The sequence below is a fragment of the Uloborus diversus genome, unplaced genomic scaffold (genome assembly GCF_026930045.1).
Source record: "Uloborus diversus isolate 005 unplaced genomic scaffold, Udiv.v.3.1 scaffold_1364, whole genome shotgun sequence".
Taxonomy (NCBI): Eukaryota; Metazoa; Arthropoda; class Arachnida; order Araneae; family Uloboridae; genus Uloborus; species Uloborus diversus.
Window position 1 is genome coordinate 12,265 of NW_026558059.1, and position 27,859 is coordinate 40,123.

The following is a 27,859-nucleotide window of genomic DNA, read 5'->3' on the forward strand; positions in this document are numbered from 1 at the left end:
TGATCAACAAAAAATGCTTGGACTTCTGACTTCAATTCAAATAAGCGTGTCAAAATTTTGCCACGGGAAAGCCATCTAACTTCTGTGTGAAGAAGTAAAGTAACATGAAGGCTTCTCAATTCCTCACAAAGCGCGTGAAATAGACGGCAGTTTGTGGCACGTGATTTTATGAAATTTACAATTTTTACCGCATCATTCAAAGTAGCGGATAATTCTGCGGGAATACGCTTACATGCTAATGCTTGTCTATGAATGCAGCAATGAGTCCATTCAATTTTCTCGTTGATCTTCTTTACTCGCACCACAAAGCCAACAAATTTTCCTGTCATTGATTTTGCACCATCCGTGCACACACCCACACACAAAGACCAATCTATTCCATTTTCTTCAAAGTAACTGTTGACCAGTTCGAAAATTGCTTCTCCAGTTGTGTTGGTTTTCAAAGGTTTTGCTAATAGTACATCTTCTATAATTGTATCGTTAAAAATATACCTAACATAGACAAGTAATATTGCAGCGTTTGCTACATCAGTCGACTCATCAAGCTGGATCGCAAAATTATTCTCTTTTATTCTATTCACAAGTTCTTCACATTACTTGCCAAATCAGTAATTCTGCGTGATACTGTGTTGTTTGATAGCGGAACCAGGTCAATTTTTTTTGCTGACTTTTCTCCCAGCATACACTTAGCAATATCTTTAGCACACGGTCCAATTAAATTTTCTGCAATTGTATGTGGCTGTCCAGATCTTGCAATTCTATAACTGACTCGATATGAAGCTTCAAGGGCCATTTTACTATCTTCGTTGGATTCTAACAGGAACGTAGAGACGCTACACTTTTTATAATATTCCAATTTTCGTTTAAAATATTCGATAGGTTTGTCCTTGTGTGTCGGATGCTTTGTTTCGAGGTATCTTAGAAGTGACGGTTTCAAACTGCTGTTCGCTAGAACTTCGTTGCAGAGAAGACAAAGCGGTCTAGGTTCAGACTCTTCTTCAGTAAAATAAAAGCCCATTTGTAAATAGTCACTGTCATATTTTCGCTTTTTTCCTTTTTTCTCCCCTAGTTCACTTTTCTGTTTAGTCGGGGGAGGCGGCAGTTCATTACAGCTATCTATTTCAATATCCTGTGTTGATTCGAAAGTTACTGCTGATGTTGAGGGTTGATCGATTGACTGCTTGTCCATTTGTCGCTCAACCAAACTACCAGTTTTCAACCATCGATCCATAACAGCAGAAAGTTATTAATTCATAAAAATTACCAACACGATTATAACTTCACAAACAGAGTAGCAAGTTCACGTAGCAAAACCAATTGCAAACAAAATCACTTGTTTTCAAGCATCTCTGAAGTATCTCTAAATACGTCTGTTAACAACTATTTCCCCAGAACTATGAGCATGCTGATGTTATATATTTTTGAAAACGAACAGATGGGTAAAATCCAGTAATAAATTTTAAGTTTGGAGCCTTTTGCTGTCATGTCTGCTATTCGATGACTGAATTCGACGGAAATTCCCGAGTTATATTTCAACCAGATTAGAAATAATACCCCTATGATGCATTGTTTGAGAATTCTTTATTTTTTTCGACATATGTATATTATGTATATTGTTTGATTGACTCCACGCGATGGCGCCTTTTTAAGGTCATCGTGATCCCCGCCACAGCTTAATACAACGTTTCTGCATGGCGCCTCGCAATAAAGAAGGAAGGATATCTCTTTTTGTTGTCTATCGAAAAAAAAAATGAGAAAATTTCTTTTTAACCAAGATTATAAAACCGCTGAAAGATTTTTTTTTTTATTTTTTTTTTAGCTTAATATTGGGTTGTTCGGAAAGTAATTTCGTTTTTTCCCGTCAGAGGACTTAATTACGTTTTTTCGAAACCAACTTCACACTTAAGCCGCATAACCATTATATGTCTTGAGAGCTGATATTGCAAGGCTTGTGTGTGAAAAAGTTCTATTAATTCTATGCAGTAGTTTTTGGTTGGTGCCCTTTTAAATATGGAGAGCAATAAGCAGCATTTTCGTCATATTTTACTTTTTTACTTCAGAAAAGGAAAAAATGCTGTCCAAGCGAGAAAAAAATTGACGGATGTGTATGGAGAAGGCGTGTTAACAGTACGCCAGTGCCAGAACTGGTTTGCAAAATTTCGATCCGGCAATTTTAATGTCGAAGATGCACCACGGTCTGGAAGGCCGGTCGAAGCTGACAAAGATGCGATAAAGGCATTAGTTGACGCAAATCGGCGAATAACCACACGAGAGATCGGTGAGAGATTAAATTTGTCGAATTCGACTGTTTATGGCCATTTGAAAGGCATGGGCTTAACCTCGAAGCTCGATGTGTGGGTGCCCCATGTCCTTACGGAGCCTCACACAAGTTTGGTCACTCGCCAAAAACTTTTACAGCTTGAATGGGACGTACTGCAACATCCACCATATTCTCCAGATCTGGCGCCTTCCGACTACTATTTGTTCCGGTCCAAGCAAAATTTTTTGGATGGCAAAACCTTTACCTCAAATGAAGATGTCAAAAACCAACTGAACCAGTTTTTTGCCAGCAAGGACCAAAACTTTTATGAGAGGGGAATTAGATTACTGCCAGAAAGATGGCAAAAGGTGTTGGACCAGAATGGCCAATATATAATTTAATAAAATATTTATTCATTATACGAAAACTGTCTTTCATGTTCCCCAAAAAAACGAAATGACTTTCCGAACAACCCAATACAAGAGTTTGGCGCGTTTTCAAGTAAAAAAAAAAATTAGTAACTATGTTTGCAAATTGAATATTTTATAATTTTTTATCAAACTAGGAAAAATCCGCCATTGCACCGAAATTTTCGCGAACCCCCTTCCTGCACCTCGCGAACCCCTGGGGGTTCGCGAACCACCGGTTGGGAACCTCTGGTTTAAATTAACGTTAATCTTCGTCTGCAATTGAATTACATTTTAAAAATATTAGTCTGAACTAAATGGGAGTCAGATTACTTTCGTCAACTAATCAATCAATTACAAATTTAGTTGATTTTTTTAGTTGATGCCCAACACTGGTGTGCGGCTACGAGGTACGCATTTCATTGCAGAAAATTATTCTTTCTACTTCAGGGTAAGGGACTCTACTTCAGGGGAGGCAATTTCTTTTAGTATTTTATTTTAATAGTTGGCATCATAATAAAGATCGGTGTGTCTATATTTTGGAATGACAGACGGCGAAGTCGAGCAAGTGAATATAATATAAATATTGTTATGATTTGTGAAAATTGTATTTGTTAGTAGTTTTTAAGCATTTTTAATTGTTTATTTGTGAAACCGTTTTCTTTTGCTACCCCAACTAGTTTAGCTTAGCAGTAATCATTTTAGTTTGTAAAAAAAAATGAATTTTGAAATAGTTTTAGTAATGTTCACCAGAATAAAGTTATTAAAAAAAAAATCACCTTTTACCTCTCAATTATTAAGTAAATGACTTTGATCCTTAATACCGTCGTTATGTCGTAATTTCATTCCACAAATAATGCTTTGTTCATAAAATACTTGAGAAGCATAATGATGTTTTATAATACAGAGGTTGTTTAATGTAACATTAAAATGTGTGATACAGATTGTTCAAAATATTAGACTAAAACCAGTCTCATGTTAAACAATGCGTGTACCATTGTAGTAACGTTATTTTGGATTTTATAGTTGCCTATTTTTTAATCTGTGGTAGCCTATCCATCAGCATATAATTTTACTGGCTGTGTATATCTGTTTTATTATCTATTTACTGGCTGGTATTGCATCCTGTTGAGGGATGCGAAAGGAACTGATTGTTGCATGATAAATAAAGCTGCTCAAATCAAAGATGGTATATTTGAAAGAAGTTATTAAACACTGCATCACAATCAATGTAGCTATATTGTTCAATATCATCTATCAGAGACGTCCATATTCATGAGGTGAATTTTAGGGTTCAAACCCACCCTCTGAAAATTATCAAAACTATTCCAAAAAATGCTTTTATTATACATTTTAGCTGAAACAGTAATTCTATTTTATTCTCTATTTTTGAATTTCATTTGAGAAATGAAATTATTATCATTGAAAAAGTGTACAAAATCAGTGTCTTTTTATCTAGCAGTATTTGTTTATTTTATTTATTTATTTTTTTATTTATTTGTAATTATTGTGAATAACTTTTCTATTGAAACGGTGTTTTCCTTTATATTTTAAAAACCATAAAACCTCAAAAGTTTTTAAATTTGAAAGTACCAAACTCTATATTTTATAAGTGTGAAGAAAAAAAAAATGTGGATTTAAGAAGTGTAACTTCAAATGAACATATATAAGTACACTCATCTACTCTTTTGAGTTATTAAAAAGACATAGAATATTTAACAGTTAAAGAGGTGAAGTTTTGAAGAGTGCACATCAGATTTAGTACAGTAACCCCTCGTTATATCGTGCTTTTCGGGGGACATAGAGAAAGAGAGATGTATCCAAAAGCGTGATATTACGGAGGTCATTAAAAATAGTTATAAGTCCAATACACAAGTAAATTAGCATTTGTTCTTTTTGACATGATTTTCTAATAGTTTCGATGTAGAGTTCACGAATGTACTATCACACCTATTGAAATTTAAATAAGATTGAAGTTTAAGTAAATTTTCATCATCAGAAAGTTGAAAACATCAAATGGCGAATGAAGACGATCTTTTTGAGCTGCCACAAGATAAGAGTGAGCATTCCAATACCCTCTTATTCCCAATAGACTTTCTAATTCATTTGACTTGCTGTAGAAAGGATCTGAAAATTAAAAGTAACCACATTGTTAACAGAAAACTCTTTCGCCCGTCTAGATCATTCTTCCTATCTTTGATGCAAATCCTGGTTTGTGCAACCTAGCACAAATCTTTTCTGTACTAAAAGAAGGGCGTATGTTCTCTTCGACATGGGCTAGTAAGACATGATACCTGCTTGATGTCTCTCACTCATTGTAAAGGCAGTGTATCAATACAAAAGAAGATGTCAAGTAGTTTACAGACTATCTGAAATATACTGCCCGGGTATGTACATTTGGATGACAGGTATTGCTGTTGCTTTTCCAGCAATTTCAGAAGGATAGCTTTCTTTTGTTCATTGACAAAATAAAGAAGAAAGAGACCTTCTCTGAGCAATACCATATGTTTTCAAAAATGGTTTCAAACTTAAAGCGAAGTTTTTTTTTCTTATTTTAGACTTTAATATTTCAGGAGACAGAAGAAAAGAGCAAAATAACCGAATGAGCGATATAATGAGGCACAGTATAATGAGGGGCTACTGTATTTCTCCCAGGTTCAATAAGGGAAGGCCGCTTTCAGATAAGAAGGCACTTTAATTCAATTAAAAGGGCATTTTTTTTTCAAACAGAAATTTTACATAGATAAGGTAATTTTATATATTTTTCTAATACTATATGGGATTCAAATACTATATGGACAAAACCCAAGTATTTTTCAATAGTATAGTAATTATTTTTTATGTATTGAAGTAAAAGAAAATATTGTAGCGTTCAAAATCATTAGTGGTCCACTGGTCTGAGATCAGTGAAAACTGAATCAGAACACCATGAAATATAATCCGGTTGTTTGTGGGACTAGTGGACGATCACCATCAATTAAGAAAGTTCATATTATTTATAATTTAATAATGTAAAGTGGTAGTATTTTGTTTAATAATTAATTTTTGGTGCATTATTCAAATATAAATTTCAAATTAAAGCCAAATAATAATATTAGGAAGATTTTGTGAAATACAATGAGTAAATTGTAAACCAAATGGTTATACTAAAGTAAGAAAAAACAATGTTAAAAAAGCACAAATTAGCCAATTACAGCAGAGACGTTTTTCGGCGTTACAGGGAAGGCCTTTTTCAATGCAAAAAGTAATGAGCTTATGGATGAAAAGACATCCGACAAAAGCCAAGAACAGATAAGCATGCTGCTTAAAAGATAAAAATAGCGGATTAGCCGAACACCAATGAAAAAATTATAAACGATCAGGAACCAATAGGAATGCAAGCAAAGACCAAGAGCTTTCTCTTAGGTACGAAACCCAGAAAGAAAGAATTTAATTGGACAAAGATTAAGCCGAAGCTTAAACAAAAAGAAAAGAAAATGTCGATAACCGTGAACTGTAAGAAAGGAAAAGCTGAATGGAAGAAAAAAACACCACAAAATAAAATAAACAGAAATAAAAATATTCAAAAAAATGAGAAATAAAGATAAATGGAAGAAAATTGGGGGGGGGGGGGAATGTACTCAAGACAAAAAAGGTAAAAATAAACAAAGGAAGATAGGTAAAAATGAATGGGAAAAAAGGGGGAATGGGGAAAGGACAGTATTTAAGATATGGGAGCCAAATGTTGGAAAAATATGGAACTGCTTTAAGATCATTAAATAAGTTAGAACTGTTCCTCAAAATATGAAAAGATTCCCAAAAGTCAGGATCTGATGAATTGGGGCATTTTTGGATAATCTGATAAGAGTTAAAATCAAAAGAGTGATTCGAATCCCAACAATGTTGAGCAATACTAGACTTATTTAATTGTTGTTTTTTCACTTAATTTTGATGCTCTTTCAAGCGAATTTTTAAAGCACGGCGAGTCTGTCCAATATAGGCAACATACTTCATGTCAAACTACATTTCAAGTTAAGTGAACCAGTCACTCTTTTTGCAGACCAGTAAATCTCAGGGTTGGCCGAACTGGACCCAATTGGGTTGGACCCAATGGGTTTTTTTGAAAAGACCCACTTAAAAAAACCCATTATTTAACCCACTTTTGTTTTTGTTTTTTTAAATTTTCTGAGAAGTTTTTAAAGAAATTAATTAATTTAAATACTTTCACAGTTTAAACTTTTCTTTTTTATTTGTTCTTCACCACAGACAATGAACATAAAAAATGAATTTTGAATTTTAATAGTATTTCTTAACTCTTAACGGCATTAAAAAAATACTTCAAAGATTTTAAATAAATGTATTTAACTTTTTTCTTTAACTGGTCAATAAATAACTCAAATTATATTGACCAAGTCCTGTCACGTCTGATTTTCTCAATATTTGTAGATTGTACAGAGGAAACTAATCTAGTTAAAAGGCTTTCATGTGAATTATTTTCTGCTAACCAACACGTTACAAATCTCGAATAAACACAAGGTATATTTTTTAGAAATAAACCGATTTTTCAAATGTTGGCAGAAAACAGAACATGTACAGTATTTTCATTATCTTACGAAAAAGTTTAGTATTTCTTACCCTGTACACAGAAATAGAAAAACGGGCAACATAAAATTCAAAGAAATGTCTTGATTAAGCTGGAATTCAGTAAAAAGGGATTTAAACTACTTGAGGTTCTACATTAGTTTTGCATAACAAAATGAAATACAATAAAGTAAAATGCAAAAAAAAAAAAAAAAATAGTAATTATAAACAAACAATAGATTTTATCACTGGAGAAGTAACTTTGTCTTAACTGTTGGTAATATTGAAAATTAAAAAATCTGAAACTTCACCAGTCTTGGGTTTTTTTTTGTCTTTTATACTTTTCTTCAGAAAATGCTGAATTTTAACTAGTTTTCCAGCTTTTTTTACCCGAAGACAATTTTTGCACTTTGTCCATATACTTACGCTACAATATGCTACAAGTACCCCCACATTTTCCCTAAAAAAAGACAAAAAAAACCAACTTTAGTTGGGTTTTTTTGGGTTTTATTCAAAAAAACCCTGGGTCCATGGGCTTTTTTAAAAAAACCCGGGTTTTTGCCAACCCTGGTAAATCTTCCTTCTTACTGGTCTGAGGCATTGATAAGTAAAAGCCATTGAAATGTTTTACTTGTGAACCAACGCTCAGACATGTTGGAACAAAGATTAGACAATAAACAGAGAGTTATTAAGTTATCCATTCTATATTTAATACATAAGTCAAAATTGGACAAGTAACAGATTAAGAGGAATTCCAGAAGAAAGACTTACCCCCTGTGGCTAGCCCGCACGAGTCGACACCTGTTGGTCTCACGGTCGCACCCCCTCTGAGTTCTCCTCTCTCTCTCTCACCCTCCGGGGCTCGGGGTTGCTCAAAGGAGGTGAGGGGGGTTCCGAGCTCTCTCGTTATCTCTTCATTGGTTCGTGTCTTCGCGACACTCCTCCCCACCAAGAAAAATTGTTCGAATAAACTGGCTAGCCTACAGGGGTACATAAAGTCCTGAGTTATGTCCAGAGTCTGTGTTTGAAAACAGGTGGGACGTTTCCCTGGTTTCCCGATATCGCTTGCCTGGCCTGAAGTGGTGGGGGCTCTCATCAAGTCCGGTAATAAGCAGAGGCATGACGCAGGACGGCGTCGGTAAATGTTCATGTTGCTGGAGTAAGATGAATCCGTCGACTCCGTTGACAGGGAACTCGCACCAAGTGGTCCTCCTGTGCTCTACAGGTTCTCTTGCTATGACCGGTGGGCACGCCTCCTAGGGAAAAGATACCAGAGGCAGAATCCGTGTCTCTTTTTTTTTTTGAAACTGTCATTCGGGTAGACCTTGGCGGTGACAAGCAGGGAAAGCCCTTCTGGAAAAACCTCTTTTTTTTTTTTTTTACTTAGTGTCGCGAAGACACGAGCCAAGGAAGAGATAACGAGAGAGCTCGGAACCCCCCTCACCTCCTTCGAGCAACAATGCCTAGAGCAAAACTATAACAGAATGGTGCAAGGAGAGAGAAAAAAAAAAATTTGCATTCATATGCGCATGCTTTCTCAAATCGATGCCTCAACAATCCTGATCATGGCACCAGATGAACCAACGCTCGGACATGTTGGAACAAAGATTAGACAATAAACAGAGAGATATTAAGTTATCCGTTCTATATTTAATACATAAGTCAAAATTGGACAAGTAACAGATTAAGAGGAATTCCAGAAGAAAGACTTACCCCCTGTGGCTAGCCCGCACGAGTCGACACCTGTTGGTCTCACGGTCGCACCCCGTCTGAGTTCTCCTCTCTCTCTCTCACCCTCCGGGGCTCGGGGTTGCTCGAAGGAGGTGAGGGGGGTTCCGAGCTCTCTCGTTATCTCTTCCTTGGCTCGTGTCTTCGCGACACTTGAAGAGTTCAATACCTTTATTTTTATATAAAATTCTTAGGCTTTCAAAGTGCCTTAAACATTGTACTTGCACATTGTTTTTCTCGTTTTTACAATTTTAATGTATGTAAAATGACCTTTTGAAACTTACGATTGAGCTATTGTTTTCCATAAATAAGCATCTAACAAATTCATTTTCTCTTTTAGTCTAATATTCCAATTTGGTACAATATTTAATAGTATTTAAGTGCATTTGAAAATATGCCTGGATTAGAAAAGATTCACCTTGAAGATGCTTTGGAGGATAATCCTCAGGTAATAAAATTTTAGTCCACATTTAATTTATTTTCAATGTTTCAAATCATAATTTAAATGTTAGAGGAAAAGGGGGCACATGTGAACAACTATTTTCATTTCTTTATTTTTCAAAAAGTATTATCTATTTCTCAGTGCAAAAGTATCCTCATTATGGAATAAACTTTTCTTTGTATCATGGGAATTTTTAAAAAATTATTTCTTTGTTTTATGGTATTTTTTAAAAACGTCTGCACTTGTTCACATGTGCCCCAACAGGCTTGGGGCACATATGAACATGGTAAAAATGCAGGAGAAGCAACATATTTTAAACGAAATTTCTTCAATATGAAACATACACATAAATAACAAATACGTTGAAGGGTTTGTAACCTAGACTGCGTCAATTTCGTCTGTACAGTTATTGTTCCACTAAGAAAATATTTTTTCCCGAATATATAACTGTTCACTCTCAAATTTTAAAGTCTCGTAGTCTGTTCTGACCATTGAATAGACTAGAAAAAAACTTATATGACTACATAATAAAAAGGATTTTTTTATTATGTAAGACTTATTCTGTATATACTTAGCTTTAAAGCGTCATACATTGTTGATAATGTATTTTAAAATGAGTTGGAACTTCAGTTTTTTATTAAATGAAAGTATTTTGTGTCTTTTTATTTCCTTTAAGTATTATATAACACTAAATTGTTGACCAACTATTTAATAACAAAAAAATTTAAAAAATAAAAATAATAAGGTAGAATCCATGTCAATTCAACAAGGGACATAACTTGATGGTCTTGGATTTTTTTTGAAATTAACATATGTTAAAACTTATAAAAAATTAAGAAATACATTTGTTTTCGTTTTGCCCAGAAAAATTTCTGGGCCGAGATACAGGCTGCCAAAGATGGCGGTCCTGTCATGATTTCTCACTTGGGATTTTTGTCAAAATCTTTAAAATACATTATCTCAAGAACGGGAGAACATATTTTGTTGCAGTTTGTTTTATTTAAAAGGGTATTTTTTCTTGATTAAAAACATATGCAACATTTTGAAATATGTGCTTTAGTTTTTTCCCAGTCTTTTGAAAAAAAGTTCAAAATGTTTTTTTGATTTTTCTAAAAAATGTCAATTTAAAAAAATTTCATTTTTTAACAGTTTATTAGTACTACTGAGCACTATGTTCCCTGGAAAGGAGAGCTTCCACTTTTTTGTTTAACAGATTTCAGAGGCATTTGAAAAAAATAAGTCTTTTTAAGAAACTCTTTACATGATGGCAGACCTGAAAATTCAAAAAAAAAAAAAAAAAGAAAAAATCGCAACAAGTGACCAGAAAACACTTTTAATTAAGTAATATTCAAAATTTTCATTTTGAGTCGCCACTTACAGGAGTTTTATTTTTTATGAAAACAAGAACGAGGCTTCCAGCCGATTCAAAGCATTTCCTCACTCAACCTTTCAGCATAGCACCAAAAGAATCGTTAAGCGCACTGCCGTCTTGTTCTCACTAAATTCTATATCCTGAATAAAATGGCAACTTAAAATGAAAGTTTTGTATATGACTGAATTTAAAGTGTTTTCTGGCTGCTTGCTGTGGAACAAAAAATGAATTTTCAGGTTTGCCTTTATGTAACAGTTCATTAAAAACCCTCATTTTTTCAAATACCTCTCAAGTCTGTTAAACAAAAAAGGGGAAGCTCTCCTTTTCAGGGAACGTAGTGCTCAGTAGTATCAATAAATTTAAAAAAAATTAATTTTTTTAAAATGACAATTTTGAGAAAAATCAAAGAAATTATTTGTAACTGTTTTTCCAAAGGATGTGAAGAAAAAACTAGAGCATATATTTCAAAATGTTGTAAGTGTTTTTAAACAAGAAAAAATATCCTTTTAAATAAAACAAACCGCAACAAAATATGTTATACCATTCTTGAGATAATGTACTTTAAAGATTTTGATGAAACTCCCAATTGAGAAATAATGACAGGACCGCCATCTCAGCACAGGAATATTTTTGGGCAAAACAAAAAAAAAAACAGTATTTCTTAATTTTTTTATGAATTTTAACATGTTTAATTCAAAAAAAATCCGAGACCATCAAGTTACGCCCCTTGTTGAATTGACACGGATTCTACCATAAACATAAATAAAAAAAATATTTAATAGTATTTATTACAACTAACAATAAATTTACTAACTGATTATAGGAAAATAATAATTATAAATATTAACACATTTTTTAACACTTACAATATCCTACACCAATAATAATATTACGGAGAACGGCTATGAGAACTGTTCATTTGTACCCCTACATGTTGTTTTCAAAAGTGCCCCATCGTCTACCTTAGAGCTAACTCGCAAAAATCAAGAATTTTTAATTTAATAAAAAAATTTAAACATTCTCATAAATTTACTTGAATGTTGATACAACAGTTTGTAATGCTTAGATTTAGATTAGCAGTTAGTTTTTAAAATGTTTTCACGTGAACAAGACAGTGATAAAAATTTTTCAACACCTGCTAAAACAAAGAAGTTGCCACCACAGTAACATAAAATGGCACATTGCTCTAAATGTTTGTCCAAGAGATACAACTGGTGCTGTCCTTATTTGAGAATTTTTCCAGATTTTTTGCTTGAAGTGATCTTAGTAAAACATACCATGTTCACATGTGCCCCATGTTCACATAAGCCCCCTTTACCTCTACTTTTTTTTTTAAAGCTGACTTTCAGAAATATTATCATAACAGTGATAACATTCCTTATTGTTTATTTAGTTATTTTATTTTTGTGTTTATTATTTTCATGACAGACTATAAACTACAAAATTATTAATAATGCATTGAAATGTTAATTTGACTGACCAAAATTTCTTTTCTCCAAAAAATTACCAAGAACCATTCAATAAACATGAATTATAAAAGAAGGATCTAGATTTCCTTCATTGATTCAGTTGCTGTTTCTTGTTTTAATATATTTTTCATTGCCTTTGTATTAGCAATTTTGAATTCAATTCAACTTTTTTCAATCTAGATATTTTATTTTTTTTACAAAAATTTACTTCACAAATAAAAGAAAAGAAATGGCAAACATCAGTATATTTTGCCCTGTCTACTCGCAACTCCCTGATTGAGTAGATAGGAGTAAAAGCTATAACAATATCTTGACTAGCTCCCACCACTCAGAAAGGAACAACTTTTCGGGCCTGTTTAGGATAATAATCCAAAGAGCACATAAAAACAGCGTAAATAATGAGAAATTTTTTTTGAAATGGTGTTTAGCCTAAATCCTATTCAGAGGTAGCAACTTAAGAATTTAATAGGTAACTAAAACTTCCACATATCCACTCTCATCACATCTTTTTTTTTAAATTCCAAGCATTTAACAAGCTTAAATTTCTTTTTAACTCTATATTCTCATTATTCCCCCCCTCCCCTAAAAAAAAAAAAAAAACTCATTTAGCTGAATTCTTAGCTAATTTTAAAAAGAACTTTGCCATACTATCAAAACAGTGACTTTTAAAAATTTTAACTGTTCATATCTAACTATGCTTTCATTTGTTAACAGGCTCATTATTTGTGGAGGGGGGGGGGTGGTCAAGAAGAAGCAATAGCTCCCCACCCTGGCTCTTTAATAAATCAATGTATACATATAAGTGAGGGAGTGTGCATGATTTTTTGATAGAATATGCATTCTTCTGACCTTCCCCTCCCCTGGAAAATTTTAAAATAACAGCCTTCTTTGTCACACATATGTATAAGTTCAAATTTCTTCTGATATTTAGCTTATAAAACAATAAAATATCGTTTCAGGAAATTCTAATACAGTAAAATATCATTTCAGCAATCACTAATGCAACAAAATATCCTTTTCAACAAAATAAGTGTTTAGTCCAATTTTGATTGCCATTACATTGCTTGAACTCCATTATAGCTAAATTCCTGTTGCAACAAACAAAATTGTGGTCTGTTGTAACGGGATTGGATTGTAAAAATGAAAGATTGTACTATATTTTTAATAGACATAATATGAATGATAAATTGATATTAAGTCCAGGGGCAGACTGGCCAATGTGCCCTCTCTCCCGCTTATGAACACCTTTTAAAATTAATTTTTGGTGCAACTTTTTTTTTATTTTTTATTTTTTTGCGCTCACAAACCTGTGAGACTTTGCTTTGCTTTTTTTCCTTTAAACTCGTAAACCTATGTACCATCTTTTTTTAAACATTTTTTTTTGACCTATTTTGGCTTTTTTTTTCACCCTTTAGAGGTCAAGGTTGGCGCCCCCTTACGCAACCCAGTCTGCCCCTGATTAAGTCTATTAATAATTAAATAACGAAACAATGTTGTTTAGTTGTCAATGATAAGTTAGCAAACAAGATTCTCATTACATGTAAATTTAGTGATTTTTTTTTTTTTAACTTTAACTTTGACACAGTATTGCACCTTGTAAATATCATTCATTTATTAATTTTTTATTTATTCTTAACTCCTTATCTAAAAATGAGACATAAATTGAAATAATATTCATAAAACTGATCTATACTAGAAAACATTTCTGACACTAGTAATACTTTCCTGAAAATTATTTTTTTCACCAATATTTTCTGTCATAAATATCACTCAGCACCTGCCTTTTTTTCATTATTAATTTATGCATTTATTTATCAATGGTGTTTTCTGTAGTATTCATATTATTCTGATCTTTTAATTTTTTTTTCATTACAAACTATTCCTCACCTTTATTCTCAGACACGCTCCATGGTCACGCTTTTTGAACATGATGCTGAATTATTAAGAGATTATATTGAAACTCTGCGGTCACATTGCGATAAAGTGCTTAGTGCACAGGTATGTAAGGCTGCCTGTTTACTTATTTATTGTTATAGCAGTATGAATTTTTCAGAATTTGCTGTCTCTCATTAATGTCTGAATATAATACTTCGTGTATGAATGTTTTTTTTTTTTTTTCAATTTTTGTTCATGTCATGCAGTAGGTATCTTTAAACTGCCAATCTTTAAAACATAAATACCTGTTCCCTGCACTGCTTCTCATAAATTTTGAATCAATTTTTTTTTTAGAAATCCTGATCTTTCACAGTACTAAACTACAGAATCTATTTATTAATTTATTTTTTTAAAACGTTTTTAAAATAAAACTTGTATTATTAGATTAGAATATAGGTTTGGGGAAGATCTAAATTTCTATTCCCAATTTTCTGTTTTCTGTTATTTGAATTTCTTGTTTTTTAGCATGCAGGTGTGTATTTTCACATACCATTTTATTTGCAACAATTTCCGTTTTAAATTTTTGCTATTTACATAAATGTATAAAAATCTTCTGGTTTATTTAGTGAAAATCTTCTTTTCTTTTATTTTTAAACAAAAATGCTATTGTTTTTTCACTTCAAGAAGTTGGATAGTATATACTATTAATAATGTTTTATAAGTATTGTTTTATAGTTTGAAGTAGTTTAATTTATTCATACAATTTTGAATCACAGAAAGAACTTGCTTCAGCTACTTCAAATCTCTCCCAGCATTTAAGAGCTTATGAAAACCAGGTATAATTTTAATGATTTAAACACATAATTTTATAGCTGAAATATGTAAAATAGTTTTGCAAGTTTACATAAATGCTCTTTGCTTTGGTAACATTTTTAGAAATTTCCTATGGATACAGATCCTGATAGTGTTTTGAAAACAACCCTTCGAGAATTTGCTGTCACTTTAGATGAAGTAAGCTTGTGTTACAATTTTTTTCTTCAAAATTTCAGATAAAAGTGCAAGCTTCAAAAGGGTTAAAAAAAAAAAAATAATTGACTTGAGAAATTTAATTCATTTGTCTAATCTGAATGTTAGTACTGTTCATAAACCCACTCCCTTTTTTTAAACATACTTTAACATGAACTTTGTTTGAGTATTATAGTTATGGTCAGTAAATAAATTCACATAATTACTTTTTCAATCATGTTAATTTTATTTTTCCTTGTTAAAAATTGTTTTACGGTGTTTCGAAAAATCCCTTTAAATAGTCTCTTTTTCTAACTTAACATTTTAACTGTTGGATTTTAATAATATTTTTTACATTGAAAATTTTGATTTGTAAAGTGTTAATGGTGTTTTTTTAAATGTTAATTTAGTTTTTCATTTGTATTGTATAGGATACAGTAGGGAAAAAATGTTTTAAAACCTGAATGGTTATTTTAGGCTCATTTTAAATGCTCTAGCGTATGCATATGTTATAAAGATAAGATGAACATTTTTTTTCCTCTGTTGTAAAAAATAAATAAATAAATAAAATTCAAATATTTTATTTTTTGTGGTTATGAGGCTGTTTTAAGTTTAAATTAAAAAAATTGAGTCAGAACATAGATGAACAAAAAATATATAAAATATAAATTGTGTTCTCTGTTGAGAAAATTGTTTTCTTCATTTTTATTGTTATTAGGTTATTTTAGTCTCAAAAAATTGAGCAATTCAACAGTAGAAACTTAGTTAAAATATAGTAAAATTTATTCTCTGTCTACTTAGTATTTGTCATTTTCTAGTGTCATTAAGCTCTCTTTTTATTGATTTGAAATATTATTTCGGCTTTAGATTAGCTCTTTGCAACAAGTTTGTGCTGCACAGTTGGGAGATGGAATGCTGTTTCCTCTCAACCGATTCATTGAAGCTGATCTAACAGGTTTGTTTGTTTGTTTTTTTGACTAATCAAAAATTCAACTTCATTAAGTCATAACATGTGTTAAAAACTGTATTGCATTCAAAATTCATTACTTGATAAACAAAAATTGGTTTTAAGATTTTTCTTTGAACAGTGTGGAGTTGCTTGTTTAATAGTGGATGTCACAAAAAAAAAAAAAAAAAAAAAAAAAAACACCAAGAGTTAATAAAACTCTTCAAGATTCCACTTTCTTTGGCTTATTTTTTTCTTATTTTATTTATTTACTAGCGGTATCCGCCCGGCTTTGCCTGTAGTAAAAAATTAAAAGGTCATTCGGTTCCCCTGTATATTTACAAATAATGGATGATGAATTTCTCCCCTATGTGCTAGGTTAAATGGCTCGCCCATGTTACGGTTCCACGTTATGATAATTTGGTAATTTACTCGTCCATGTAATGATAATTTGCTCGGTAAAGTGTTCCTAAAATTTTAATAGAAGATCCAGATATCCAGACAGAGAGAGATCTAAATATCCAGACAGAGAGAGATCTAAATATCCAGACAGAGAGAGATCCAAATATTCAGAACAGAGAGACTTTTATCTTTATCTTTACTAATAATAAAGCTGAAAATCTCTCTGTCTGGATGTCTGGATCTCTGTGGGACATATATAGCGCCTAGACTGTTCGGCAGATTTTCATGAAATTTGGCACAAAGTTAGTTTGTAGCATGGGGGTCTGCACCTCAAAGCGATTTTTCGAAAATTCGATTTTGTTCTATTTCTATTTCAATTTTAAGAACATTTTCCGGAGCAAAATTATCATAAGATGGACGAGTAAATTACGAGATTATCATGACGTGGAATGGGAGAGCGAATGAACGTAGCCAATTGGTGAGAAATTCATCATCCATTATTTGTAAATATACAGGCCAACCAAATGACCTTTTAATTTTATACTACGGGCAAAGCCATGCGGGTATCAAAAGGTAAAGAAAAAGGATCACATTAGTTTTTAGCCTACTTTCCCAGTAAAAGTCAGAAAAAGAAGAAAAAAGCATGAAAGAAGGCTTAATGCATCTTAAAAATATCCCGAAAAACAAAAAAAGTCAAAAATAAATATAAAATAATTAAATAAATATCGAAAAATTAAAAATTGGAAAGTAGGGTATTGAGATGGGGAAAAATGTCTGTCCGTCTGTCTGTCCCCCCCCCCCCCCCCCCTAATAACTTTTGAATGAATAGTCCGATTCGAACAAGCTTTTTTTTGTTCGAAAGATCTTGGCAAGGACACCTCATTCCCATATTTCACTTTTTGGTTTGAACTATTTTTTGTTCAATTTTGAACAGTTCAAAAAAACTTAACATTAGCTCCTACGGGGAAATTCAAGCCAATTCCGAACTGTGAGGCGAATTTGCTTCAAACAAACTTTGTAGGAAAAAGCTTTTGATGAAAAACTTGTATATAAAATATTTTTTTGATTTGAACAATTTTCTGTTCAATTTTGAACAGTTCAAATTCCTTAACATTAGCGCCTACAGGGAAACTGAAAGTCAATGTAGATTCCGTACTTGAAGGCGGATTTACTTCAAACAAATTTTGTTGGAAATAGCTCTTGACGCAGAACTCCAGACTCCGACTCTGAGAATTTAGGGGCACCTGAATCCGAATCCGATTCCTGTGCCCGACAATTAATCGGACTCCGACTCCCCGACTTCGACTATGACTTCCTAGCTTTGGCAAAAATTTATACACGGACAAATGACTGACTCCGATTCTTGGATATTCGACTCTGACTCCTTCATCCCAAAATTAGATTGACTCCGACTCCATGGTTTTAACTGTGAAATAATTATTGTTGATGTGATTTGTTTTTATTTTAACGCTAAAGTTTTTATTTAGGTATTCAGTTTTCGGTGAATAAACTCGAAGTCATTTATGTTTCTACATAAAGATACGTGCAGACGATTTTTTTTTTTTGACAATGAAAAGTATTTCTTTATTTTGACATTTTATTGTTTTTATTTATCTTGATAAGTGCATTAATTCATTTAAAAAATTATTTTTGGCAACAGGGCAAAAAGAAACGATTTTTTTTTTGATATGATGTATTTATTTTAATGAGCTTATTAATTTTTATTATTATTTTTTTTGTTTTGAAAGCTGTTGAAGAATTTTTTTTTAATGGAAAAAAGTGTATTAGCTGCTTTGTTTAAAAGTTGCTGCTATTTTATTTGTTCGTTTTGTTTTTTTTTTTTCTTTTTTTTACGCATCTAATTTTTTTAGATGAGTGAGGAATATTTTATTCCTAGAAAGTAGCTTAAAATATTGGAAAAATATGTTTGAAACAATTTGCGAATTTAGCTATTTTGAGAACATTGATCAGGTACTAGAAAGTAGTATGGGTATACGGGAAAGTAGGCTCGTCTAGTTCTAGACAGAACTTCTTGTTAGGAAGAGCATTATGCTGTCTAATGTAAAAATAGCAATGTTTATACATTGTAATTTTTAATTGATGCTCAATCTTACCTAACTCTCTTGCCAATATTCCCTTTCCCTCTTGGGGTAATAGGGAAAGGTGTTTGGCACCGAGTTGAGTTGCATTTGTAGAAGTTTTGCAAAGGTATTCCAACTGAAATCCGTGCATCAACAATGCATTCCTTTTTCACTAAACTTTTAAAAAAGAAGTCAACATTACCAAGGTCAACCCTTCAACTTATCAAACCCACAAAAAATTTAGACCCATATAAAATTTCGTATCTCAAGACCAACATGTTAATTTAATTCTATGACTTTTGATTCTAGACTTCTTGGCTTTTTCTCTCTCGTTTCATTTTATAAATGCATTAAATGACAATGAAACAGCTTTGTGACAACAGATGAAAATGTTAATACTTACAGCAAATACAGCTGATTTATTAATTACTAGTGGTACCTGCACGGCTTTGCTCGTAATAGAAAATTAAAAGGTCTTTTGGTTCGCCTGTATATTTACAAATAATGTATGGTGAATTTTCTCGCCAATTGGCTTGTACCCATGTTACGGTTCTACGTTATGATAATTTCGTAATTTGCTCGTCCATCTTATGATTATTTTGTTCTTAAAATTGGAATAGAAAAAGAACCACATCGAATTTTCGAAAAATCGCTTTAAAGTGCACACCCCCCATGCTACAAACTAACTTTGTGCCAAATTGCATGAAAATCGGCCTAACGGTCTAGGTGTTATGCGCGTCACAGAGATCCTGACAGACAGAGATCCGGATAGAGAGAGATCCTGACAGACAGAGAGTCTTTCAGCTTTATTATTAGTAAAGATGATGAAACATTTCTCTACATATATCAATTAATTAATCAAAAGCCTCATCACATATGTTTCCAACTATAATGCATAAACTAAAAATAAATTAAAAGTAAATGTGTAAAACATTCTCCAAACTCAGTAAAAACTGTGTTTGAAATGTAAATGCATATTAAAAATCCTGTATCATAGCTCTCCCGTGATTTCTGAATTGTTGAATGCTTCATGATTTAGATGTTTAGCAGAAGGAAAAAATGTGTATAACTTCACTTTTATGTGCTTATTCACTTTTTTTCAATTGTAAAATTTTATTATACATTTTTGTTGGTTTCTGAAATTTCTTTGTCTTCTTATAGATATCTTTACCATGATGGAAATGTTTAAGTCAGCTTCTAATGGTGAGTACTTTGCAAGGTTGTTGCTCACTTGTTACATTATTTGTGTTTTAATTTTTACACCATAATTCATCAGCAGTTTGTGATGCAGGAATTTTGTAAAATAGTAATGTTTTAGTCAACTGAAAAGTGCTTTCTGTGTAATGATTCAGTTATGTTTTTAAAGTATTGAATATTGAAATTTTTCGGAGAATTTCTATGTGATAGTGTTATTTCACAACTATTGACTTAATGTTAGTGTTTCAATGCTGTATTAAAAAATTTACTTCAGATGTATTGAAAGTAAAACTGAACCTAAAATTTCAGCAGAAAAAAAAAGAAAGAAAGAAGAAAACAATCAGACATCCAATTTTCTTCTGTATTCTTTAGAAAACATTCTTCATTAAACATAGTTCTGAAATATATAAGAACAAAAATCTTCATTTCAGAAAATCTAGTGTTAAATAGGGTTATGCATAGAAATTTTCTCGCGAATAAATGTTTCTTTGCTGTTATTCAGAAAATAACCTTCAAAATGACTCCTTTAATTGGTAATCGAAACTTCAATATAATTATTTTTTTAATCCTCTTAATGTGTTAGATTAAGTAGTTATAATTATTAACATGCTTTCACAGTAATTAATAATAAACTATTTTGTGTAGAAATGGAACAAAGTATCACAAGATTCTGCAAATGTTCCAGAAAGCGAGATAGTGAGAAAGTGAGGCAGGAAATCAATGAAGAAGTTTATATGGCAACTAAAAAGTACCATCAGGTTAGCATTACTTTTAAAGATATTTATGTAAGAAAGTGATATTAATCAGCTTTATTTTCAACATATTAACAGTAAGTTTTATATATATATATATATATATACTAGAAGACCCGACAGACATCGTTCTGTTCAAACTTTGTAAATTGAAAAGTTAAAAAATTTCAATAAAATATCAAGTATTTGAATCGTTTTGTTGAAAAAAATTAGTAAAAAAATTTTTTAAGCTGCTATGCTGTCAGAATATGTATATTTATTACAGCTTGATTTATCTAATGCCCACTGAGCAGTTGTTTTATTAAATATTTTTTCTCCCGGACATGATAGTTTGTTCCTTCAGCCATTACTCAAAGGATAAAAAGCGTCCTCAGATATTAAGTGTGAAAACCCATCTAGAACAAACGGGAAATCCCACTGCAACATCCCCCATATGAAAAACAATAAATCAATCAAAAGAATATCATTTAGAAAAATGATAAAGGTAAAAACAGTTCTGTGAATAAGCAAAAATCACTCATCCCTCCCCCCCCCCCTCCCGATGTAAATTAAACACTTTCTTCAACTAAAATGACTAAAAACTCTTTAAAAAGGAAAAACAATTCTTTGCAGTTTGAAATATTTTGCCAAATAAACAAAAAATACAATGAATTACATCAACAGCAGCTTTAAAATATAAACAAATGATCACGCGACTGTATCTATTGTTTATTGCCAAAGTCGCCAATCCACCACGTTACTATAATCCAGCCGATCAGTGAGCAAAGCCAACTCCGACCGATTAGCGGTCCAATTTTTTGAACGAAATTTTTTTTTTTAACTTCATATATTGTCTAATTTGTTCTTTCCAACAAAGATAAAGATCTTCCACTTCACTGATCTTTTGTGTACAGAACTACCCTGTTGTAATTTATCTGGACGAAAATCAAATTTGTTTCGTCTTTAAATTCCATCATCTTTTCCTTTAATAATGTACTGATTAGGTAGATAATCCTTAAAGTATTCTTGACATCGGTGCCAAAACTTAGATGGATTTGAGCCGAGAAACAAATGTTGCTAGGTACGGTACTTAAAGCACCGATCCGGTCACATGGTTCAACTACAATGACAGAACACACGTTTTGCGTGAACCTTCCAGTACTTTACTTTAAAATATATCACAGGACCTAAAATCGTTGCATTCAAGAGAGAAATGAAGGCTTCTCTCTCTCTCTCTACGTTTTATCCATTCTCAATTGACATATCACAGTAGGAAATTTCATTACAAAAAAAGCAGAGCTGGCTTTCGTATTGTCCTTTGGCAACGGGTTAAATATTTATTTCAGTCTCTCGCTCAACAATAGGTTAAAATAAATATTAATCATTTGGGAGAAATAACCACCCAATGTTTAAATTTATTTAATTAATTAACAAAAACGTTTCCGATTCGATCCATCGCGCTTCAAAACCATGCTTGCCACAACTTAATTACGCACAAAAAATTTGATCAAAATCGATCCAGCCGTTTAAAACACAGAAGATTTTTATATATTAAGTAATTACAAAATGCAAACAATAAACACATAACGGATCTACAAAATTAACCAAATACAAATACTTAAACTAATAATAAGACTAAGTTGATGAAACCAGAACTCCTCAGCAGTGGAACCTTCATCCTAAGGTCAACAGACCCAAAATTTTTAACTAAAAACTAAAGCGAGGATGCCCAGTTCCGAAAAAGCTGGCATTCAGGAATACTTAGGGCCAAATGCACCGCATGCAAAAAATGAACACATCTCTTAGGACTAGGACCCAAAACTATACACCGGGGCCTCGTCTCGACCATTAAAAGCCTTCGTTTATTTGCATATATCGATGCCTAAGAGCCACCCCACACTCGGCGGAGCGAGGGAATCGCCGAGTGGAGTTAGCCCTTAATGGATTGAATGCTCCTCATTCTCTTTTAAAAATTCCTGATAGCCTGTTGCCTATGACTTTTTTACACCCTCTCGTATCTGTTTTGGTATCGCATCTCTTACAGACCAGTCCAGTCTGTCTGTCTTTCCATTTCTTCATGACGTAACAATACCCCCAGGGCTCCTGCCGAGAGGATGTTATTAGTCGACAATTGCCCAGGAAATTGCTGCAGAAACCTTTCTTTTTTAGAAGCAGCAAGTAACAAGTAACTCATTTTAGCAACAATGAGCAAACATGTGATTGAAAGAGAAAATTTTTAGCAAATCAATTTTTTGCATTGAAATTTTTTGAAATTCCGTGACGGAGCTAGGAATTTCCTTGATGGGGGGGGGGGCAAGAGGTCTCCGACAGGGGGCAACTGCCCCCTGTCTCACGCCGCCTCTGTATACTACTAGGTTCTTCCACCCCAAAAGTTGATCAGGATCACCAAATATCAATGTTGTAACCATCTTAGGTCACAAGAAATGAAAGCACAAACTTGGTGATTTTGTCATTTCAGTCGTTACATGAAAAAAGAGATCTTTACAAAACTTTGAATATTGGCAGAACCATACAATTTATGGATCTGTAATTTGACTTAGTTTCATATGTCTTATATGTACATCCAATAAAAATTTCATGAAAATTTGAGAGGGTCGTGTGGGGACCTTCTCTGAATCTAGGACACTTGCCATAGAATGACCCACTCTTGAACATAGTAGGATAGATAAAAATTTTGAATTAAGACAACACGTTTTGCTTTGAATCATGTATTTAGGGAAGCACAAGGGGATTTTTTTTTAAATTAATTTATGTACATATTTTGAAGATGATCAATGTTTTTTGTTGACCTTAAAGATCATCAGGCAGTGCTCTTCCATAGCAAATGTGCAGCAACAAATGTATTGATGCACTGCATGTGGGTGAGCATCTGTATTACCTAGACATGCTCTCGAGTAGCACAGCATGCATGGAAATAATGAGTTCCTTCTTCCAGCTAGCAAAACATGCATCTCATGCGACTATACTTTTTTCTCTGTCAACTTTCAATATTTTAGAGTATTTTTACTTTGTATGTATTTTGATGTTAATATAATTATTTTTCTTTGCAGACAGCTTTGCATTATTATGCAAATATGAATGCACTGCAGTATAAGAGAAAAATGGCTCTTTTGGAACCAGTTCTTGGCTATCTTCATGCCTTGAAATCAACATTTTCAGTTGGACATGAAACACTTAATACACCCGAGCTAGAGTCATTTCTAACAAATATTGGCTCTAGTATACAAGGGTGTGTATATTATTCTTAAGTTTTATGTTTCTTGATACAGTAATTGTTTGCTATTTGAGTCAGTTGTGTGGAATGTCTAAAGTTTAATAGTATTTCAGATTTGCACTTTCGTTTGAAACGTAATAAATTGACTTATGGATATTTCTGATATTTAGAGTTCAAGCGGAATTGGGACAAGAGACTCAAAAAACTGTGGAACTGATTGATACCATAGAACAACAAAGTCAGCATTTGTACTATGCTGAGCCCCCTGTAGATATGCCTTATATTCCTCCAAATATGGGACTTTCTCAAAAAAGTGGTTATTTATTTCTGAAAACGTATGTATTTGGCTACTGACTTTTGTTTTTGACTTGTAAAAAATAGGTATACATTTTTATTGCCTTTAATCATTTTTGGCAACTGACTGTAGTATACTCAGAAATTACTTACTTCCATCCATTGTACTCAGGCCCAGATCTACATACCCAACAACCTTACATTGTGGGGGGGGCACAGCCTTTAGGGGCCCTACGGCCCAAGAAATTGATTAAAGTTCAAAAAAAAAAAAAACTAGCACTAACTAAAAAAAACTTTACACTGTTGAGCTCTGGGGAGGAGCCCTACAGATTTTGTGGCAAGGGGCATAAAATTTATAGATCCGGGCCGGGTTGTACTTGGGCTTACTTTTTAAAAGGACTTTATTTACTGCCTAAATGCTTTCAGAAAAATTCGTGAAAATTGGTTTGCTTAACATACAAAACTTATTATTGCTTGTAGAATTGGATTTGGACACAGCTTTAAGGAAAAAAAAACCTAAGTAACATTTAAAATATGTTTTAACCCAGACAAATAGTTAAAACAAAATAAATAATGATGGACCTCTATATTATATTTTAAAATGTAAATGTGTGTAACTGTGTAAAATTTTATGCTTTTTGAATTTTTCAAGGTTTAGTACATGCTTAAACTCAATCATATTTGACATTGTTATTCTACTGTAATTTTACACTTTATAATTCCTTAATCGATATATCCCCAAACTTGATATACTTCACGACTGATTAAGGTCCGATAGTGGGGATATATCGTAGTTGGATTGTATCTTTACTAATGATAAAGCTGAAAGTCTCTCTGTCCAGAGGATGTCTGGATGTCTGTGACGCTCATAGCGCCCAGACCGTTCGGCCGATTTTCATGAAATTTGGCACAAAGTTAGTTTGTAGCATGGGGGTGTGCACCTCGAAGCGATTTTTCGAAAATTTGATTTTGTTCTTTTTCTATTCCAATTTTAAGAACAAAAATATAAGATGAACAAGTGAATTGCGAAATTATCATAACGTGGAATCGTAACATGGGCACAAGCCAATTGGCGAGATACGAAATTACCATAACGTGGAACCGTAACATGGGTACAAGCCAATTGGCGAGAATATTCGCCATACATTATTTGTAAATATACAGGCGAACCAAAAGACCTTTTAATTTTTCTATTACGGGCAAAGCGGTGCGGGTACCGCTAGTGTGTAATAAAAAACATATCTGAAAAAATATTGTATTCATTGTTAGTATATTTCAACATTTTAAGGTCATCAAACTAATGTGTTGTTCTCTTACAGCAAGTTTGCAGGAATGGTAACCAAATGGGAACATGTGTTTGTTTATACACTTGGAAGTAAACTGATGACCATGGCAAAATTTGAAGTATAAATACAGTTTTATGCTTAGTATTTAAAATGTAGAGAAAATCTATTTTTCATCTAAATAAGGAAGCTTTCTTTTGTTACTAGTTAAAATTTCAATAAATGTTTGATTTTTTATAAATACATAAAGTATTTTACAGGTCAATGTATTATTAAATCAGTATAATATGTATTACTTGTTTAAGTACGTTTTTACGTAATGCATTAAGATTAAAATTTTTAATATAACGTATGAGATATTTGTCTGGTAAATAAAATTGACAACCCTGCTAAGATTATTAAATTTATGAGACAGAAAATATTCCTTTAAGTGTTGTTCTTTGAACTGAAAAAATATATTTTGCCGAAATTTTCTATTCTTATTAATTGCTTAGCGAAAGTATTGAGCATAGGGATCAGCCAATTAAGCAAGTGGGGAGCAGAACATTATACTAATTTTTGTATGGATTTACTCTTAAATCTGTCAAACCTTTTTTTTTTTAAACATCTTTCCCGAAATGGTTTTATATATTATTAAAAAATATTCTTTGAAAAGAAAGCAATTCTTACTTGATTCTGAATTTTAATCCTTCAAATTATTTTTTTAATGTATTTAAAGAGATCTTGGAGTTTTTATACTTGATGTTTGAATGGTTAAAATTCATTTTTTAGGTTGCTGGAAGTGTAATCATGGAACTTGAGAAAAATATTACTACTTTAGCTCTGGAAAATGAAGATAGACGAAATGTGTTTCAAGTGTCAAATGGGAAAAAGTAAATTATTTCCTTCCAGAATTATTAGTCTCTCTAATGTTGTTATGATTAATGTTATATATAAAATATTATTAGATGATCATAGTAAGCTACAGGAAAAGTTTCCTTAATCATTTTTTTTTTCTAAAGTAATGATTATATTTCATTTAATCTTGTACATTTACCATGAAGTAATGTTCTAAATAGCCACTTCTGTCAAATAAAAGCCTGTGTCAAAATTTAGTTTTCTGACAGTTGATTCTGAGAAATCATATTATTAAACTTCATAAGTAATTATTGTTATTATTACTTTTTGACTTGTGTGTGTAGGGAGGGGGAGGGGCTCAAATAATGCATAGAAAATTCCATAGGTTATTTGAAATACTTTTCAGGTATATATGTGTATGATGTATGTGCAAAGTGTTAGTTTATTTATTATGGTCTCTTTTTTATTAATTGTCTGCTTTCTCTTTTGCAACATCATGTGTTCATATTTTTTTAATTTCATAGAAATGTGATATTTCAAGCACTGAATGGAAGAGAAAGGGATGAATGGATAGCATCCATTCATAATATTGCAAAAGAAGGCTCTATCAGTAAATCTCTAATGAGGCAGTCGTCTAGAGATAAATCAAGCAGAGTAAGAATCTTCCAAACTAATTTTATTACTTAACTTTAAGAACATGGATGGTTTGAAGTAACATAAGAACACGGGTGGCGTTACTTCTTTCTGTAACGATGACTTGGAACATGCCCAGAAAATATCCCTATTCATAAGTGTCAGTTCAAGCTGGTGAAAGGAATATTGTGTATTGTTTTAAGTTTTTGTTATGCAATGGTCAGTTGGAATTTTCTTTGTTTTCTCAGTAGTATCTTGGGAACAGTGACAGGTTTTATTTAATCACCTTCAAATTCAAACTTTCGGCTGTCCAACCTTAAAGGTATTAAGTATAGCTTGAACTTCACTTTTGGAGCTTTAAGGTACATGTGGTTTTATGCATTTAAAATAAGCTTCATATGGCTTAGTTGATACATATAGCAGATTATAATATCTTATTGTGAAGTGCTCTTTGCATTTATTCTCGGGCAGTGCTAGCTAAGGGGCTAAGGCCATTAAATATTTTTTCTCCTGTATTTTATTATTTTATGAAGCAAGCTTATTCAGTTTAATGTTAGCGGTTTTGGAAACTAAACATTTTGAATTTGAATTTTATTTTTAGTGACTGTTCCTATCATACTTTCTGAAATTTTAACACAGTTCTGAGCTACCAATATTTATTGCTGCAATCATTTAACATGCTGTAACTGAACTCCTCAAGTAGCTGCTCATTTGGGGGGGGGGGAATCTATTTGAAATTAAGAACAGTTGTCTGTTGCTATTGCTTATCTAATTGAGTGAGGGATATTTTTTCCTTGGTACATTTAAATAAAAATTATCATTCATATAATGTTAAATTTCAAATTAATAAGTATATGCCTCTAATTATATGACTAAAGATCTTTAAATTTTTGTTCTTCAATGACCAAGTACTTTTACATTTAGTTTTTGTATGTAATAATTGGGCTGTTTTTTTCTTTTAGCAAAATACAGTAGAAAAAAGTCTATCAGTTTCAAGCAATGCTTCTAGCAATGATGGGTAATTGGTTTTGAACTACTTTTTTCACTATTGAAAATTTTACTATTGAAGACTTTAGCATCATAAATATTAATTGCTATTTTT

The 27,859-nt window shown here is 32.2% G+C and overlaps 1 protein-coding gene across 1 annotated transcript; it reads left to right on the top strand.

The window, feature by feature from the left end:
* Positions 1-3,204: 3,204 nt before the first annotated feature.
* On the top strand, positions 3,205-27,859 carry LOC129232754 (DCC-interacting protein 13-alpha-like). Its single transcript, XM_054866858.1, has 14 exons — positions 3,205-3,235; positions 9,296-9,403; positions 14,138-14,236; positions 14,890-14,949; positions 15,050-15,124; positions 15,986-16,073; positions 19,709-19,750; positions 20,390-20,502; positions 23,547-23,725; positions 23,881-24,045; positions 25,324-25,408; positions 26,059-26,159; positions 26,649-26,778; positions 27,720-27,859. Exons 2-14 carry the CDS (start codon positions 9,350-9,352, stop codon positions 27,777-27,779), a joined length of 1,251 nt encoding a protein of 416 aa, XP_054722833.1. The 5' UTR covers positions 3,205-3,235; positions 9,296-9,349; the 3' UTR covers positions 27,780-27,859.